At 41.4% G+C, this 17,975-nt stretch overlaps 3 protein-coding genes across 4 annotated transcripts in view; 1 reads left to right on the top strand and 2 right to left on the bottom strand.

Moving 5' to 3' along the window:
* The window catches only part of cyth3b (cytohesin 3b), a 30,307-nt gene extending 28,584 nt beyond the window's left edge, over positions 1-1,723 (top strand). The window contains exon 13 of the mRNA XM_030089799.1: positions 177-1,723. Coding sequence (XP_029945659.1) covers positions 177-249 — 73 coding nt within the window. The 3' untranslated portion in view covers positions 250-1,723. The remainder of the gene's footprint in view (positions 1-176) is intronic.
* A 3,103-nt stretch (positions 1,724-4,826) lies between these two features.
* On the bottom strand, positions 4,827-9,396 carry cacng5b (calcium channel, voltage-dependent, gamma subunit 5b). The gene is made up of 5 exons (XM_030088642.1): positions 9,145-9,396; positions 7,155-7,241; positions 6,044-6,184; positions 5,776-5,921; positions 4,827-5,141 (listed from the first exon to the last, which is right to left on the bottom strand). The coding sequence occupies exons 1-5, from the start codon at positions 9,338-9,340 to the stop codon at positions 4,881-4,883; spliced, it is 831 nt and encodes a 276-aa protein (XP_029944502.1). The 5' UTR covers positions 9,341-9,396; the 3' UTR covers positions 4,827-4,880.
* Positions 9,397-15,035: 5,639 nt separating this feature from the next.
* The window catches only part of prkcab (protein kinase C, alpha, b), an 85,923-nt gene continuing 82,983 nt past the window's right edge, over positions 15,036-17,975 (bottom strand). Inside the window, exons 17-18 of one of the 2 annotated variants that reach the window (XM_030088640.1) lie at positions 17,585-17,725; positions 15,036-15,382 (exon numbers count right to left, since the gene is read on the bottom strand). In XM_030088640.1, coding sequence (XP_029944500.1) covers positions 15,218-15,382; positions 17,585-17,725 — 306 coding nt within the window. In that variant the 3' untranslated portion in view covers positions 15,036-15,217. The remainder of the gene's footprint in view (positions 15,383-17,584; positions 17,726-17,975) is intronic. The other variant, XM_030088641.1, reaches the window with a different exon arrangement.

Genomic DNA, 17,975 nt, shown 5'->3' with positions numbered 1-17,975 from the left:
AAACCATGGAAACCAAACTAGGTCACTGCACAAAGTTTTTTTTTCTTTTTTTTGATCTAGTTAAAGCAGGGGTTTGTATAAATGTGCCTACATTTCCATATCAAAGATGTTTGAGACCCTCCTCTCATGTGGCCTTCTTATTTATTTCATCTGTGTCCTTTGATTGGCTTCTCCAGGGCGAGCATCAGCAGAGATCCCTTCTACGACATGCTGGCCACCAGGAAAAGACGCATCGCCAACAAGAAGTGAGGAGCGGCGGCGCTCTCGCCCTCCGCTCTCCTCCCATCTTCTTCCCCTCCTTTCGGCTCATGAACTCATAAACCACACACGGCAGAGCTGGTTGACCAGAAAAATGACTGTTGGCCACACAACTGGCTTCACCCCCGAAGAACAAACCTCAGTTTACTCTCCGGACTGACTGCCCGGTGTGTGTGTGTGTGTGTGTGTGTGTGTGTTGGGGACACGTCAAACACACAACCGAGGCAGCGTAGCTCCAAGAATCTCAGTTTTGTGGATCTTGCATGGAGCTGCAAGAACAAGGAACCAGCCAGTTTTATTTCCCCCCCCTCCATCTCACACAGCACCTCCACTCTCATGGTTACATAATGTTTCTAGGTCTCCCTAAAGCACAACTGCCATGTTTCAGGTGCACATGCATGCATGTGGGTTATTATAGACCGATTAACGTTTGTGTTTGTGTGTGTGTGTGTGTGTATGTATGCAGCAGTGTGCATGCTATCGGTGCACACAGCATCTGCTGTATGGGTGCATAAGTGATGCAAGTGTTCCCTCCACTGTGCTTTATGAAAAAAGGTTGCTGTAATTCAGAAGGGGAGTCGGGACGAACGGCGCTCCAAATGTCAGAGCGACTCGCGGAGGAGGAGACGGGCGATGATATCAGGGCGGCAGTGATTGAGTCGGCGCAGTATCGCCTCATCTGGTGCTTGTTGTGAACTCACTCCGGGTTTGAATTCTCCTCTCCAGGTGCCACGGCTGCCTGAGAGTAACTTCAGAAGGAGAAAAAAAAAAAAAACACAGCTGGCGTACAGTTTCTAAGAACGCATTACAGTCTTGAGTCAGCTGGACTGATTTCATTTATTCATGTGGAGCAGAGAATTCTGAAATGTGCATACTTTTTGATTTCGTTGAGTATCAGCGGTGCTCTGACTGAGGCTTAAGAGTAAACTCTCTGTCTGGACTTGAAAGTTGTAATCCTTAAGATTTCAGTCCTTGATTTGACGAGATTAGTGTCGCTTTCATGATTGCTGCAGTCGGTTTTCTTTCTTCATTTTACAAATATTAAAAGTCACCAGCACACAGGCACTTAGGTTTCTATAATGTAAGTTCATACACTATCAATACTTCATCAATGTTTAATTCGTGTGAGTCAGGAAAACCATTGACTCTGCCACTAAAAACATAAAGCAGAAACACTTAATGGCTGATAGAGGAATAAAGCTCCCTCTAATTTCTCAAGTATCTTAAGGATTATAACTTTAAAAGTACTTTCCATTGCGGAAGTCTTCAGTCTAACAGGTGGGTTTTATTCATGGCTGAACACGAACCAATAGGTACCAGTCCAGTTAAGCTTCTGTTATTTCCTTGTTTATGGCCGATGTCAGTGAAGGTCGGTGTGTCGTGATCCTGTTAGAATTTGGTTTGTACTCCTGAAGAATCCTTGCTTGCTTTTTGTGTTCCTCCCTTAAAAAAAAAAAAAAAAAAATTCTATATATTAACCAGCTATCTTTTTTTTTTTTTTGTATTTATTTTTATTTGTGAAATGGTTTATTACTACCTGTAAATGTTCAACGATGTATGCCTAAGTTATGTATGTACATATAATGTATAGTTTTCTGGTCTCTCTGTTGTAGTATGCACTCTCTGTGTCACATGTTTGAGCCGACTGGCAGACGTTTGCATCAGCTGAAGTTTGGGGTCTTCTTTACAAAAAAGCCTTAAACATAATCAATAGAAAATATACAATACATATAATGACGATGATGATGATGATGATGATGAAGAGAATTATGGTTAATAACTGTGAAAAAGCTTAAAAGCCATGACTTATGAGTGAGGAAGATATTTGTATTTATGATGATTATAGTGAATATGTTTGATGATGTTTATGATGATTATAGTAAAGTAATATCAGTGATGATGATGATGATATAATCAATAATAATAATAATGATGATGATGTCAAAAACACCAGTAGTTTTATATGTGATTGTAAAATACAATGAAAGCCTTGTGGTCAAGGCACAATATTATCTTCTACCGCCCTTTGTGGGCTTATAGTTACATTAACTTTTATATTCTCTGTAAAAGCTATCGGTCACGTTGTACATTACGTGTATCTACATAAAGTATACATAAAGCTTACTGCAGTCTCGAGTCGTATTCATTATTGATGCCAGTCCTGACCTACTTATTTGCATAAATAATGAGCCATAATTAATTAAAGTCACGTGCAGTCTAACGAGGGGCTTTTTTGAAGACACATGTCGGCCTCCGTCACGCAGGGCTGTGATGACCGTTTGTACAAAACACACGTAGTAAATAAATTAACATGATCAAGGTGAAGGTTTGGGTCTGTGAGGAGATCAGGATGTGGAGCACAACGACTGGAGAGATGGCGCCCTCTGCAGGCAGGTCGGGTCAAAAATACCATTGAAACACTTCTCCAACAAGTATGTAAGTATTCTTCTGATTTACAAGTAAAGGCTTGGCTTAGAACTCTTTTCTAAAACTACTAAAATAGTTTTTTTTTGCATTTGATTTAATTTACTTAATAAAATTGGCATTTTAAATATGTACTTGTCAAACAAAATAAATGAAAATTCCACTGTATTCTGCCTTGTAAACAAATGTAGATTGGAAACCGGAACAAAAATGCAGATCTAAAGATTTCAATTTTAATTGTCTTTTGTGGATTTGATGAAAATTCTCATGTCACAAAATACTTGGTCATAGTTCACCGAAACTTGTATAATGTAAGTAATTTGTTATGTAAAAGAGCACATTATGCAATGTTATTATGGAAAACCTATCATGCAATATTCTTTAGTTTTGTTAACGTTGTACACACTCTACCTGACATTGAAATATTTATTATATCTGTTCAGTTAAAAATTCTGCTATAAAATGTCTTATTTTTAAAGTACCGTTCAGATTTTCCCACAAGAAACTTTGGACTAATATAAAAGTAGTGCAGGGCTTCTCCCAGCTGCAGCACACCTGAGTGCAATGAAGGCTCGTTACTGGACTTGTTTACAAGCAGGATGAAGACATGAACACCAGACTGAGGAGAGCTGAAGCATGTCATGGTCAGACCTTTAATTCACTTCACAGAGACCCTCAAGCTGTCAGGAGAGAAACATTAGATTATTTTTTTCTTAACTAATAAATTTCATTTAATTTAAGCATCACTGTGACCCTCCTGCTCACATCCGGGACCTTAAAGAAAGAAGAAGCATCCTGAAGGACATTAACACAGTTTATTTGAAATGTTGATACACCACAGTCACCAAGAAGACTCACTGATTGCACCCGATTTCTCAATTAGGTACAAATGAATGCGAATAAGCAATTTGTATGTAGGGTGCTGATTTTTTTAACCAACAAATCAAAACCTGCTGAAAAATAAGATAAAACATCTCCGAAACCCTAAAAAAGCTGCATCCCAGTGTTTGATCGTCAATTCACAGTTGTAGAATCGATGTGAAAAACAGTGCTGGATGTTTGCAGATAAACTATCCTTCGAATATTGGAACAGGTTTTTCTAACACTACAGCACAGCAGCAACATCAGGAGCAACACGTAATGAATTCATTTAATGCCCAACTTGTGCACATATCATATATATTTAAAAAAAAAATCTACACTCAACAAACGATCATCTTCACTATAATTTCTGACAAACAACACAGACAAACATTGTCAAGAAAAGTTTTTTTTTTTTCTGTGAATTATCCTTTACACATGAACTCAGGGTGACCTCTGGGGTCAGATTTCTCCAATGTGTAAGATTATATATATATTTTTTAATTCTATTTAATCCTAATATGTTGATTACTTGATCAAGAAAGACGAGTGGTGTCTGTTTGTAAGCTACCACAACAATATTAAATTATATGAAATTTACATATGAAAATATATGACTTGTACTTCATAGAAAAACACTTTTTACATAATAATCTAACGTCATCTTTTAATCTACATTGGTCTTTAGCTGCAGCCGACGGCTGTATTGCGCTTTGCTATGACAAGCACGGAGTGGATCCAGCAAAATAAGGCAACACGCACAAAAAAAAAAAGGCAGGCTTCCTGTGGTGATTCCTCTGTTTATCGGATTTATCAGATGATAAAATAATGACCGGCCTCATGTTGTGCATTCCTGCAGGATTACAGCGATCTAAAACATCAATACACATTTATGTGCTAATACAACAAAATCCTAAACATTGAACATTGATTTATCGGCTGAGAGGCACTGCCAGGTAAAAAATGCACCAAAACAGTCAAATCATAACGCATGAGTTCAAAGGTGACCTGAAGAATCTCCTCAGGGAATTAAATGTAACATTCACCTCTTAGATGCTTCAGATCTTTGCAGACACGTCGACTGCATGATGTTTGTGTTTCGTCTTTAAATCCCACGAACTTCGCCTCCGACGAGGAAAAGTTTCTGCTGCGACAATAAATCCTCCGAGAGCTTTTCTGACCAGATCAAAACGACAGAAACAACTCAGCCAGGCTATTTCAAAGTCTTCAGGTCTCAGTTAAAAATGACACAAGCGTCGTTTTCTCTGATCACACCGCAGCGCTCGGCCGACCTTTTGACCTTTCCGTGATCTTTTCATGCACTGGACTCGGCCTCCTCAGCAGGGCGAGGACGACACCTGGTCGTAGTCCGGACACTTCAGCAGGGCGGGGTAGCTGGCGCTCATCTGCAGGGAGGCTTCGCTGGAAATGTCCGAGGGGCTGCGGCCGCGCGACCAGGCCTCCGGGTGCAGGAACTGACCCGAGTGGTCGGAGCAGTTGCTGAGGCGGGGGCGGTAAAAATTGGGGTGACGGGGCTGGTAGAGCTCTTCTGCCGTGTAGCGCTTCATGAAGAGGTACACCGACATGACGCCGGCGCTCTGCAGGGAGGAGGAAATAGTCAATGTGTGTAAGCCCATAAAAATATAGAGATGTACAGTTACCCATTCAGTTCTGTATGTAAACATTTTAAGTAGTTCTTTTTGATCACCAGAATCACAAATGTTGTACTTTTTAAAAAAAAAAAATGATCATAATTAAAATAGAGGTTCATATTTATGTTGATAACTACTGAACTCTATTTCTGAGTGATGTTGCAGTAATGTTGCAATTCCTCATTTCAACCACTAGAAGTCAGCAAAGACTCAACTGTGATCAAACTCAGGCCACTTCTTATCACAACAAAACACAAAATACAGTTCAAAACAAGTTGTATTTCACAAAACAAACCACAGAAAATGATATTATTCATTTTTTAATCAACTATTAATTCAAATATGCTAAATTCTGCTAATCTAATCAACTGAACTGTGTAAAAACTTGTAAAATTGACCTGTAATGTGTCAGGATTTTACTTCAGGTAATTATAAAAGTAAATAATTTGTATTTTTGTAGCTACTGTATCTGTAAATTAATTGTTTCCTTTCCCTTGTGGAATATTTCTACTATCAAAGTGAGAGAGTGTTTAGTCAAGTAAAGTAAGAGGATCTGCTTTTTTTCAAGTCAATTTCTCACCTCGGTGAGCAGAAAGGAGAGGGCGGCGAAGGCAAACGACCAGCCATACTTATAAGAGAAATAGGCCTCGCTGCTCTTGGTCCGGTTGAGCATTTCATCATTTATAGTGGAGATGTAGAGCACCAGGCCCACGACCAGAGCCAGACCTGAGAGACACAGAGGCTGTTTGTCAAAAAATAACTTCAGGGCCGGACAAAAACATGAATCAGCAAAGACAAAAGCGATGGATAATTCAAGAGGAAGGGGGGAAAAAAAGAAATCAATTCACCTGAGAGGATGAAGAAGATCCCAGACACAAAGGCCAGGATGGTGCGGTGAGGACGGACGTGCCCGATGTTGTTGAGGACAAAACCGATGAACATGAAGAAGAGGCTCACCAGAGGGAAGGGAGTCGCCGAGCGGATCATCTCTGAAGAGGAGACATGATGGAGACGATCAGGCTGCTGTTTAAATCCCCACAATCAACCAGGAGCCGAGATATCTCTGGTGCCTTCATGTGTGTGAACTCATAACTTTAAACTTTGGATTTTCGTGTTTGGAAGAGGCAGTTAATGCAGTTTCAGCTCCAGTTAGAGGAAAATGAAGCTGCAACTCTTTCAGACCTGGAGAGAAAGAAGGAGATCAAGGCTTCTGAGCCAGATCCAAGTTTACATCTCAAAGAATCTACCACTTGCAAAACTTGCAAATCTGTTACAAAACAGACGCTATTTTCCCCTCTTCATATCTCTGGAAAAGCTGTAATCACTTAAATTGATGACCTTATTTGCTTAAAAGTGTAAATTATGGTTACAAACAGCTCAGTGCTGTTACTAAATGCTTACAGTCAGATAAAAAAAAAAAAAAAAGAAATGAGTGGGAGACGGCACTTTAATTAACTGTATAAGTTAATTTTAATCTTTCAGGCTGTTAGAAACGTGACTTTCTTCGGTGTAAAACACCCACACAGCCACAGAACAAAGCTCCTCTTGGAAGGAGGAGGAACAACACGACTTCAAGTTAAAATAAAACGTGGACAGCTGAATATATTCTGTTGCTTCTGTCGGTGAAAGAGGAGTACAATATCACTCTGTTGCAGTGACTCACGGCAGCGACTTATCCTTCAGTCGCGTTTTGACATTGAGATGCGCTCGTGAGGTGAATTGTCTGTGAAGAAGCAATAAGTATTCCGGAGAGGAGTTTCGATGACTCAGACTTTCTGACCACACAGAGATGCTACACAGATTTCTGCACACAACCTCATTACAAAACACACACACACTTCATTTTCCTCAAAGCGTCCTGAGCCGTTTGATAAAATCAGAGGAGCCAATTCAGCCCGGTGTGTGTGTGTGTGGGTGTTTGTGTGTGTGTGTGTGTGTTGTCCTGCTGTTGTTACTCACTGAGCACGTTCACCGTGGACTCTGACGTCAGCTGGACGTTCATGGGCATGATGTACTCGATGGTGAAGCAGCGGCCCGACTCGTCACCTGGCGAGAACACAGGCACAAACTTCAGGCACGAGGTGAGGGAGGGAGAAGGCGAGCGTGAGAGCTGCTCGACGTCACCGATCGGTGGATGTTGCTTGCATAAAATTAGCAACTTCCAAATTCACACACACGTATACACTCATACACACACAAATGACACAATGAGTCATCAGCAGCAGCAGAAAACACAGAGGTGGCAGACGCGCTCAGATCCTTCACTGAAGCTCAGGTACTGAAGACTAAAGTCAGAGTGATGATTGAAAGCAGTGATTCTATACTTATACTTACCCTCTATATGATAAAACACCATATTTTGCTAACATCTCTTATTGTTTTCTTCATATTTAAAAGGAAATATCAGAATATGAGGAAAAAAATAGGTGGAAAAAATGTTTAAAGTTGATATTTTTTGAAGTTTGGCCAAAATACCTCAGCAGAAAAAGGTGAAAACTGTCCTTGAGCATCAGAATAGAAAACTATTGCAAATGTCTCTTTTGAATACGCACCGAATACGTGAAATTTTAGTGAACTCTTTTCTGTGAAAACACATGTATTTTAGGATAATAATATTCAATCAGCCTATTCAGAGAATCTGTAAATCAAGAGATTTACTTGATTCACATGGAATGAATCAACTTTATTTTGACTTTAGTCTTGAAATATAGAAATATAGAAATATCCTTTCACAACGGGAAAAACTCATTTCAAGCTTTAATAACACAAAACGGCTTTTTAAAAAGTTCTGTGATGGTTTGTGAAGTTATCCATATCTCAGTTCAGCTTGAGTCAGAGTTTTGAGTCAGAAAGTTAAAAAGAATGAACCTGGCTGGAATTTATATTAATAAAAATAAAATTCCATTTGAAACAATAATTTTTAGAAATACTTTCCATTTAAAAAAGGGAAGGGCAGAACTTAAAATATTATTGAAATCACTGGATCAGTCTTAATTCACCAATTTCTGCAACATTAGTAAAAGATGGTGTCCCTTCCATAAGGTGTAGAAAGTACTCATGAAGTTCCAAAGCAAATTCTTCTCATCACTTTCAACCCTCAGAAGACTTCACGGTCTGCACCTCCTCACCTGACTACACTGCTGACGACAAAACCACGAAAACCAGGTGGTCCTGTGCAGAATCCTGCTGAGTGAGCATCGCCCGTTCCCAGCCTTTCATCGAGTTCTGATTAATGATGCTGGCTTCGCGGACGCCTCCGGGCCGGGTTTCCCGCCTTCAGCTCCTGACATTGACTTTTCTGCACAATTAGTCACCAGCGTGTGAACCTGAGTCTGGTTTCATCACATCTTTGGCAGAACGCTGCAGAGGCATTCATCACCGTCACACCAGCTAGCGCTGAACTTCAGCTCACTCTCAGGCGTGATTTGTTAAGATTTTGTATGTGTGTGTGTGTGTGTGTGTGTGTGTGTGTGTGTGTTTGTGTGTGTGTGTGTGTGTGTGTGTGTGTGAGTGTGTGATTATAGCAGCGATTCCACCTTAAATCATAATTGTGTGACTGAAACCGCTTCCAGTTTCTCTTTGTCTCACTTTGCCTCTTCCACACTTACTCACCACCCCTCTCTCTCTCTTTCTCTCTCTCTCCTTCACCCTCTCCCACACTTGCCCACACCGTCTCCTCCCTCCCCCGCAACACACACACACACACACACACTTATGAAGTCACTGTGAATGTCATTTTGCATGAAAGTCAAAGCCAGCGCGTACGGCAGTGTGACAGGATCAGCCTCCTGCTTCAGCTGCTGCCACGCCGACTGTACATGCTGTACAAATTAACATCTTCCAAATGTGACACTAAAAAAATCTCACGCCATTATCTGTGTCCCGCTCTTGATTTGCTCATGATGAACTGCGAAACAGCAGTTTTCTCCTCCCTGGTTTCGGTACTAACCGGCCAGAAAGCAGACTCTCCAGAGGCCCGAGTGCAGCGAGGTCTTGATGTCGGTGCTCTGATTCAGAGGCATAATGACGCCCTCCTCCAGGTACAGCCAGTAGTCTGTGCTCACCGCCACTCCCAGCAGCCCCAAGCCGCTGATTGCAAAGACGCTGCTCAGCAGAGTCAGGGCCTTCCTGCTGCACGCGCTCATGGCGACCAGCGGGGCGAGCGACCAGCAGCTGGCGTCGGAAATAACACGGATTTCCAGGAACAGTCTGAAGGGGAAAAGAGGAAACAGAGACAGGAGGAATCAAGACAGCGGAAGCTAAATCATCAATGTTTTAAACAGCTGTATCCACCATAGAAAAACCAGCTAATTGGAAACTGATTACATTCTTGTAAAAAGACTGCATCTATAATACAGCTTGACCAATTGTTATAAATGAATTCTGGTACTGAATGAAGACAAAAATGAAGAAAAATGTATTGTTATGATAGCATCCACTTTCTCAACCCGCAGTAAAGGAGCAAGTTGTTCACTATACACTGGTTTATGCTTAAAATTTATTCTAATAGTACAATCTATTAGATGTCACTGAAGGCGTTGTGTTTTTGGAGAATCTTCAGTCAGACGTTGGCAGCTCACATGATTTTTATTCTTATGTAGAGTTTCTGCTGTGAAGTGGAGGACATTTTGTAATCTGAGATAACATCTTACTTCTTTATTAATATCCTCTTAGTCTCTCTCTCTCATGCACACGCACGCACACACACATACACACAACTACATAGTGCTCATTCCTCTCATTATGAGTCCCCATGATCACTTTTCAGGTTCTCATAAGCTCGTGGACGTGCGACGTTATGCACTTCGCAGCCGCCTGACTCTTTTTGTTTCAAGATCACAGACACCATATGACTGAGAAATGAAAGGGAGTGACGACAGAGGTGCAGAGCATGACAAAGGAGAAAACGGGCACTCTGCGACACCAGTCAATCAAAAAGATCAGTGTTTGTTGTCCTGCAGGTAAACCTAATCCAAAGCTTCCTTCATTCTGTCTCCAGACATGATTTCCATCTTACAAGAGGCAACTTCCTGCATAAAGTGGCTGCAGCAATTGGAATCTTTGATGTAGTCGCAGTGAATTGTAATTCAGTCCACATCCTGTTAAACTCCATCCAACCTCCCATGAATAGAAAAATGAAGTGTGAATCAATAATAAACCTATTTAATCCTCCAGACTAAGGGACAGAAATGTGTTGCAGCCTTACCACCGTGAATACAAATGCTCACATTATTAGAAAAACAGAAGAGGGTTTTGACATTTTGCAGTCACGGATAAAAGCAGGCAGCCGTCAGAGCGGGGATTTGGCTCCATTCATCACATATTAAACATAATCTGAAGACATGAGGTCAAAAATATAATCCCATTCAGATATAAATCATCTATTAGGGCAATGACGGAGGGAGCGATCCACTCGAAAAGAGACTGTTAAAAAGAGGATGAATTGGAGCGTGAGACTAATGAATTCTGGATGATAAGATTAGTTGTTCAACAAATATAAAACTGGCTTATTTTCCTCTACAAGCAGCCAGCATAATGGATTTATTTGTCACCCTCTGGAGGGCAGATTTTAGAAACAAGCAGTTAAAAAATAAGCTACTTCGCTCTGCAACAAGGTCACCTCTTTTAGTTTAACAGACACATCTTCTAAAGGAAGCTGAAGCATACAAATCCAGGCAATCAGGAATCAATACATCAGCTGGGCTCCAACTGGAGACCCAGTGATTACAGCCTCAGCGTTTAACCCCCCAAAGCAGTGGATTACAGAGTGTGGGCCAGGCCTCCTCTGGGGCCCCAGAGAGCTTCAAAAGGGGGGCATCTGCAGGAATAATTTAGAGGTTGCTCTGGCTTTTCCCAGCATGATTTTTGTTCTTTCAAATTTGACTTGAAATCAGGATTAAAATATAAAAAAATAGAGCATTAATTTAGGCATAATTGAGCTGTCAAAAAAGCTTCAGCATGAGTGTAGCAGTCATGACAGTAAAACAAAACAGCAAACATCAAACCAGCATCAGTACATTCACGCTTTTTTTGGCTATTAATCTAACAAGCCATTAAGTTGGGTGATTGTGCTTTGAACAGAATAGAATAGAATAAAATAGAATAGAATAGAATATTTCTTAAAGCTGAAATCAGGACCAGCTGAAATATCCCTGCAGTATCATGATAACAACTTATGCAAAGTTGGATTTACTTATGTTTTGAATAAATAAGGAAACACAAACAGAGGTTAAATGCTTAGTTGGATGATTTTTATAATCCTGAGAATCATCTTTTCAACACATGGATATGTCTGCATTTGAATGGCAATTAAATAATTTATAATCAAGTGATTATTACTGAAACCTCCTGGACACAGCATTTCTGATTAATGTCAGTCATTAGTCTGAATTGAAGGTATCAATTCCCACCTACTTTACAGATTAATAATACAATTAAAAAAAAAAAAACAACAACAATTCTCAGGATTTACTGATTCCAAGACTTTTTGATCCTGCATTAACATTCTGGACCAACTTCTCCCGTAAAGTCAGCAGAAAAAAACAGAAAATACTCCTGAAACTGACGATAGAGTAGAATATAACCGAACATAGCGTCTGAGCCTACAGTCATCAACGTATTCCTCAAAAGAAATGTGAAGCATGAAGCAGTGTTGGAGCATAAATACATGGAGCAACAAGCAAACAATTAAAAATCCTTGTTGATTCGTACCTGTTTGTCCTGCAGCGGAGGGACACCTCGCTCCCAGCGCTGGATTTAAACCTCCTGACTTTTATTCGCTCGCAAATTCCTTCGCAAAGCTGCAAAGTGAAGCTGCAGAGAGGGTCTGGATCTGCGCGGCTGTGCAACAGTGTGACAGAAAAACTGAGGCAGACTGATGGTCTCTGAGAGAGAGAGAGAGAGAGAGAGAGAGAGAGAGAGAGAGAGAGAGAGAGAGAGAGAGAGAGAGAGAGAGAGACGGGGAGGGAGGAGGGGAGTCTCTTCCACAAGAAGTGACTGCACACAGCCCTGTTAGATGATTGAACTAAACACCGACTTAGTAAAATGTGACTCATGTAAGTCAGTGTAAAGTCCTTGGTGTTCTGTTTCTCTGTCACAGTTCAAAAAACATGTTTTCAGCCAACTGTTGACTCTGCCTGACCTGCAGGTGTGACTGAGTCTAACTGTTGGTTTATGTTTGCACTGTGATGGATTGCTGATCTGTCCAGTGTGTATACAGCCTTAATGTTGCTGAGACTGGAGCAAGTCTCCCATGAGTGTCAGTCACGCTATGGTTCAGGTTAGAGTTAGAAAAGTGGTAGTTCGGGTGAAGGTTCTGGTAAGTCAGCAAGAAGTGAGTTTAAGTCAATGTTCTGTGATCATAGAGCAACATGTGTTTCAGCACCACGGACAGCTCCAGGGACCTCTGGCTTACAGGGATGCCTGTTGGAATTAATAATAATATAATAATAATGATGAAAGAGGTGTCTGAGAACAAACTGAACACATGCAAATGTTTTGAATTTTTACAGATAATACACTTAAAATTCTGAGAAAGATTCGAATATGAATCCATCTTCAAAGGCGACTACCAAATAGCCTAAAGTTCAAGACTCTCAGCTGCTGGAGGAAAAAACATCTCCATTTGTATTGATAAGTTTAATAACTTCAGACTGTTTATATTGTAATCCAGTAATTAATCCATAATTTATGGAGTCCTGCAACATTATCTGTATTTAAAATGAGCTAAAGAAAGACAAATGAGTTAAAGATAATTTGAAATTACAACACAAATTAATCAAAAACTCAACCGATTGACACGATAAAAGAGTATCATCTTTAATATATATTTTTCATACTTTATTTATACACAGTATCCGTCATAGCACAATGAACAGAAGAACAAGGAGAATCAGGTAAACAAAAGCAGGGGCAGTGGAATAAACACATACAAACATCCCTGTGGCTCTACTAAGTGCAGCCTGAAGTGGTTCAGTGCCCTCACTGGTCTAATGTTTGATTATCTCTCTTCAGTTCAAAGCATTTTTTATTTTCTCCTTTTGAAATCTCTCCTCCGATATGGATTCTCAATGTGAGACATGTAAACATTTGGTTTATCCTTTAAAGATCCTATTTTGGTCCAGATGTATGTAAGAGCTGCATCGTCTCAAGACTCAGTGAGGAGGTGTCGGAAATACCTTTTTTCTAAATTTGGCAGTTGATTTTGATACATCAATGTTGTATTTTGCACGCATCAGCCATTTTAAACAAATAAATAAAAACAAACAGATAGATAATACACAATCTGCTCGAGACGCCTGACTGGAAACAAAAAGACTCTTTTTGGCACCAGTGAACAAAAAAAAAAAAAAAAAAGCCATCAGAAGCAATTTACGCACGTTGGTATGTTCACACTTCAGCATTTTAGCCAAACAGGTCGGGCTGCATGACAGTGAGAAGGAAGAGATATGAGCAGAAAGCGCACGGTGCTGGCTGGAGAGAGGAATCGTCTTCTTCTGTGCAACACGGTGGGAAAGTCCATGCTCATTAGCGGGGATCTCTGTATCATGCAGGGAGGGTCTTTCTCATGCTTAGATCAGGCCTCGCCTCACGCATGCACACGACACATAAAGAAAGGACACCTTCCGGCCCCCGGGGGCCCTGAAATCCTCTAACCACCAGCCTGGTTCTGAATTCAGCGTGTTACAGAGGGAGTCGGCCCTGAGAAGACCAAGGCAGGAGGGCATTCGACCGTTCCACACACGGACAGCGCTGCATATTTTCTATTGGACAATGAGTAGTAGAAAAAAAACGGATAAGTAGTGGAAATACATATAACAAGGTTTGCTGATACCAAAGCTACCAAAGATTCAGCCAAACGTTATATATCTCTTCATAGGGCTAATCTAAACATAGAAATGTTCAAACCGTCTATGGTAGTAAAAGCACATTCAGTTCGAAGTATAAAATCTGCAAGTAACTTCTCTTTTTGGAAACATCTCTTTGAAACTTATTTACAAAAAAGAAGGAAAAAAAACAACCTGTGGTTGACTTACAATAGAGGGTAAAGACATCTCTCAGGACATAAAAGTTAAAACATAAAACTGTATTTCTTTTTTTTTCCAATTAGAAACCTCTTAAGAATAAACGTACAACAATTATATATTAACATGGTTTATATCATAATACTAAACTTTACAATGATACCAGACATGTACTGCATCCTACAGTCTACTGCTCATACAGAGTCAGAAAATAAGCATGCAACAGAGATCTGCTTGGTGCATATGGACATAGCATCTTTAGAGTTTTTTTTTCTTTTTTTAAATCATCCACAGTTCTCTGACCCTAAATCCTGACTTTGCATCCTGCTGCACTGAATTGGCCGGGATTGTTTGTCACTGTGACCACAACTACTTTCTGTCTCTCTAAGTGAGTCGCTGCAGTTCTACAAAACAACAAATGGAAGCGGTGCATGTTCAGGGTTAGGTAAGCCAAAAACGGGGAAAAACAACATTACGGGGACTGGAATAGAAATGTATTGTTCCACTTCTACTTTGGCACTCATGTTACAGTGTACAGTGTACTTTTATTTCAGTATATAAATATCATATTCACATGGAGCAGTTCTGATGTAGATAAAGCCAAGACAGAGGAGGAAAAAAAAGAATCTCTTGATGTCGTGCATTGCAACTTGCTGCGGAGTGACATGAGGTGAAACACATTTAAATACCTAAAGAGATATAAACCGATGCTGAGACACATTCTTTTACAAGACAAAGGCTTGGAGGAACACAAAAAAAGAAAACATGAGGCAAAAAAAAAAAAAAAAAAATCGGTGTCACACGCTCTTTCTCACTCCTCGGATTGTATTTAACATCATTTCAACACTTCCTCTCTCGTCCGTCGTTTCTATGCACAGGTGCTGATAACTAGTAGACAGAACGCTGCAGAGGACGGTGAGGGTCTGCTGACAGCAGGGGTTGTTTGGTAGAGATTGGAAGGATCTTGTATTCAGCGACAGTCATGCGTTGCTTCACGCCTCATACCACACTGTGCAGGGACGGGTGGATGAACTGAGGGTTGATGTAGGAGAAGCCGGCGAACTCGCTCTGGTCGATGTTGGCGATGACCAGCTGATCCGGCGGTGTCAGCACGGGCTGGGTGCGCGTGAAGAACTTGTCGAAGTTTTCCGCGCCTTTTCCACACTGCAAAACACGAAAAGAGCGGCGAAATGCGGTGAAAAAGCTTTCACAGTTTCAGGATTGTCAACACTCGATGAGTCTTTTATTAGAAAGCCTCTGAAAGGTGCCAGAGGGAAGGTGGGGCAGGGAAATGTAGCCGGGCAGAAGTCGTAATTAGATTAGGGAGCTAACCCTAAGCACTCGCAGTGGAGGTCATTAGAATCAGTGTGTGTCTTCGCTCAGGGCCGTCATGTGTCTCCTACAGATGAATATGCATATGGATGGAGCTGTGCACTGAACACGGCATCTCTACAGTCACGACACTTGCGAGAAGGCACGTCCACATGAGTAATGCAAAGGCAAATCTGTAGTTCACCGAGGATTTCAGCACCTGCTCTCTGCCTTGCTTTCTCCCCCGGGGGCCTATCAGCATGTCGGGCGTTTTCAGCCCCTCTGTAATATTACAGGAGCCAAGCAATAAAGCCTCAGATGGATCCATTGTGTGCCAGTTCCTTGAGACCAATTAATGACGCAGTGTGTGAGCTCACAACTGTGGTGCGCCACACAAAGCCACATGAATGGATAGATCCACTTTTAGCTGTTTTCCTGCCCCCTCCGCGAGGATGGAGACAGACACATCCGCCGTGCAGCCCTGCGTTTATTGTGTGTAAGCAAAGGGAACTCTGCTCTTAGGGAGCTATTTTTAATCTCCAGTGGCAGCGCTCGCGTTGCTGCTGGCCATGCGGGCAGCAATTGGACGGAGGACGCAAGGGGTCCGTAAACAGGGAAGAAGGTGCCAAAGAGGGGAGGAAGGGCAGGTGTCAGCGGTGCAGCGAGGCAGGTGGCCGCGGCACAGATCCAGCCTCCAGCTCTGCTGGACGCGGAGAAATTCATCGCGCCGACGGAAGATGAGCGAGAACAAATACACATAATATACAGGGAGGCCGTTTACTCCGAGGAAGGATTTCAATTCTTCAGATGTGATGCAAACAAAACTGACAGCCCACCACACGCTGCCTGCTGGTGGCTGCGAGAATGTTTGAGGGAAACAACACTCAGCTGGATGTGTGATGTCTCAAACTTCACGTGTCCCATTAGTTTCTGTCATCACCAATAATCCTTTTCTACACCTGTTAAAGCTTTGTTTGCTGTTTACTCAAGAAGAGGGAATTCATTACGAAAAGGGCTTGAGTCCAACATCCAAAATCAAAATACGCTCATAAAGTTGTCATCCTTATTCTTACTAATATTTCTGATTTGTGGTTTTGTAATATTTGGTCTTACAGGAGAACCACGGCTGGCTTTACCACAGAGTTATATACTTTACAGCAATTATCAAGTGAGGAATTTGGAAGGAGATGCCATAACAACCCCAGGGTAACCATGACATTACGCCTCGAGGAGATTTTACAGACACGACCGCTTGTTCAAAATCCATACAAGAATATTAACTTCTCCAAGAAAGAGAAATAGACTTATTTCAGGATCTGTGCATGGAATTGATTTTATTATTTTTTCCACTAACATTGACTGAATGCAATTCTTTAAGATCTCGAACGCTGCATAGTTGAATGTTGCTGTAATGACTGAAATCCATTACAATTATTTCTGTTTTTATGCAGCAAAAAATATGGATCTGTTTCCCAGCTGACACACACCGTCTGTTTCTGTCTCCTTCTTCACCATTTTATCATTTATTTAATTGCTGTTGTTCATTTGTTTTCTTGTGTTTTTTTTTTTGTTCATATTAACCTTCTGCCAGCCAACTTCCTGTCATGGTTCATGTTTTGTCCTGCGTTCTTCGGATTCAGTCTCTTGTTTCAGGCTTTTGGCTCCGTCCCCTCATACTGATCGCTGTTCCCTCCTGATGTCGTTCACCTGTGCCTGACTGTGTGATTGTAGTCACCTGGTGCTCTGTGTTTATAGGGGCTGTGTTTCTGTGTTCCGGTTGTTGGTCTTGTCTTCCAGTTAAATTGTGTTTTGCTGTTGCCTACCTGTGTGTGTGTATGTATGTATGTGTGCTCCTGTGTCTTTACACTTATTAGTACCATCTTGGATTTTGTGCCTGAGTTTGTGGCGGAAATCCTGCGTTTGTTCCGTCACAAAATCTCATTCATCCACGCAATTCAAATACATTTATTTCCTAAACTAATTGTATGATTTACGATACTTCTTTCAGAAAAGCAATATCTGTTCGGCACCTCGATGTTTGAAATACAAACTGACCACTTTGGGTTTAAACGGAGGCTGGATCTCTCTGTTGGCCAGACGCTCCCAGTCGATACGTCTGAAGAAGGCCTGCTCTCTGATGTCCCTCTCACCCTCTGGGCCGCAGCCAAGACGCTTGGACGGGTGCTTGGTCATCAGCTGGTGACAAACACAGAGAGGGAAGACAGACGATGAAGGGGTTTGCTGCTTGAGGGAGAGAAAAAGTAAAAATAGTGAAGCCGAAGGGGAGAGATCTGTGTCAAGCTTCAATTTTTTTTTTTCCCATCTCTGCCTCTCGCCGGGGTTATTACATTATCTTGTCAGCAGAGCCAGACTGACACCCGACCAGCTTTAAAAATAGTCGCACAGCCTTTTCTGCGCTTCGTTTGGGATTGAGCCGCCGCCTTTA

The sequence above is a fragment of the Salarias fasciatus genome, chromosome 4, assembly GCF_902148845.1.
Source record: "Salarias fasciatus chromosome 4, fSalaFa1.1, whole genome shotgun sequence".
Classification (NCBI taxonomy): Eukaryota; Metazoa; Chordata; class Actinopteri; order Blenniiformes; family Blenniidae; genus Salarias; species Salarias fasciatus.
Note: the sequence above shows the minus strand (reverse complement) of the source record. Positions and strands in the feature narration are given on the sequence as shown.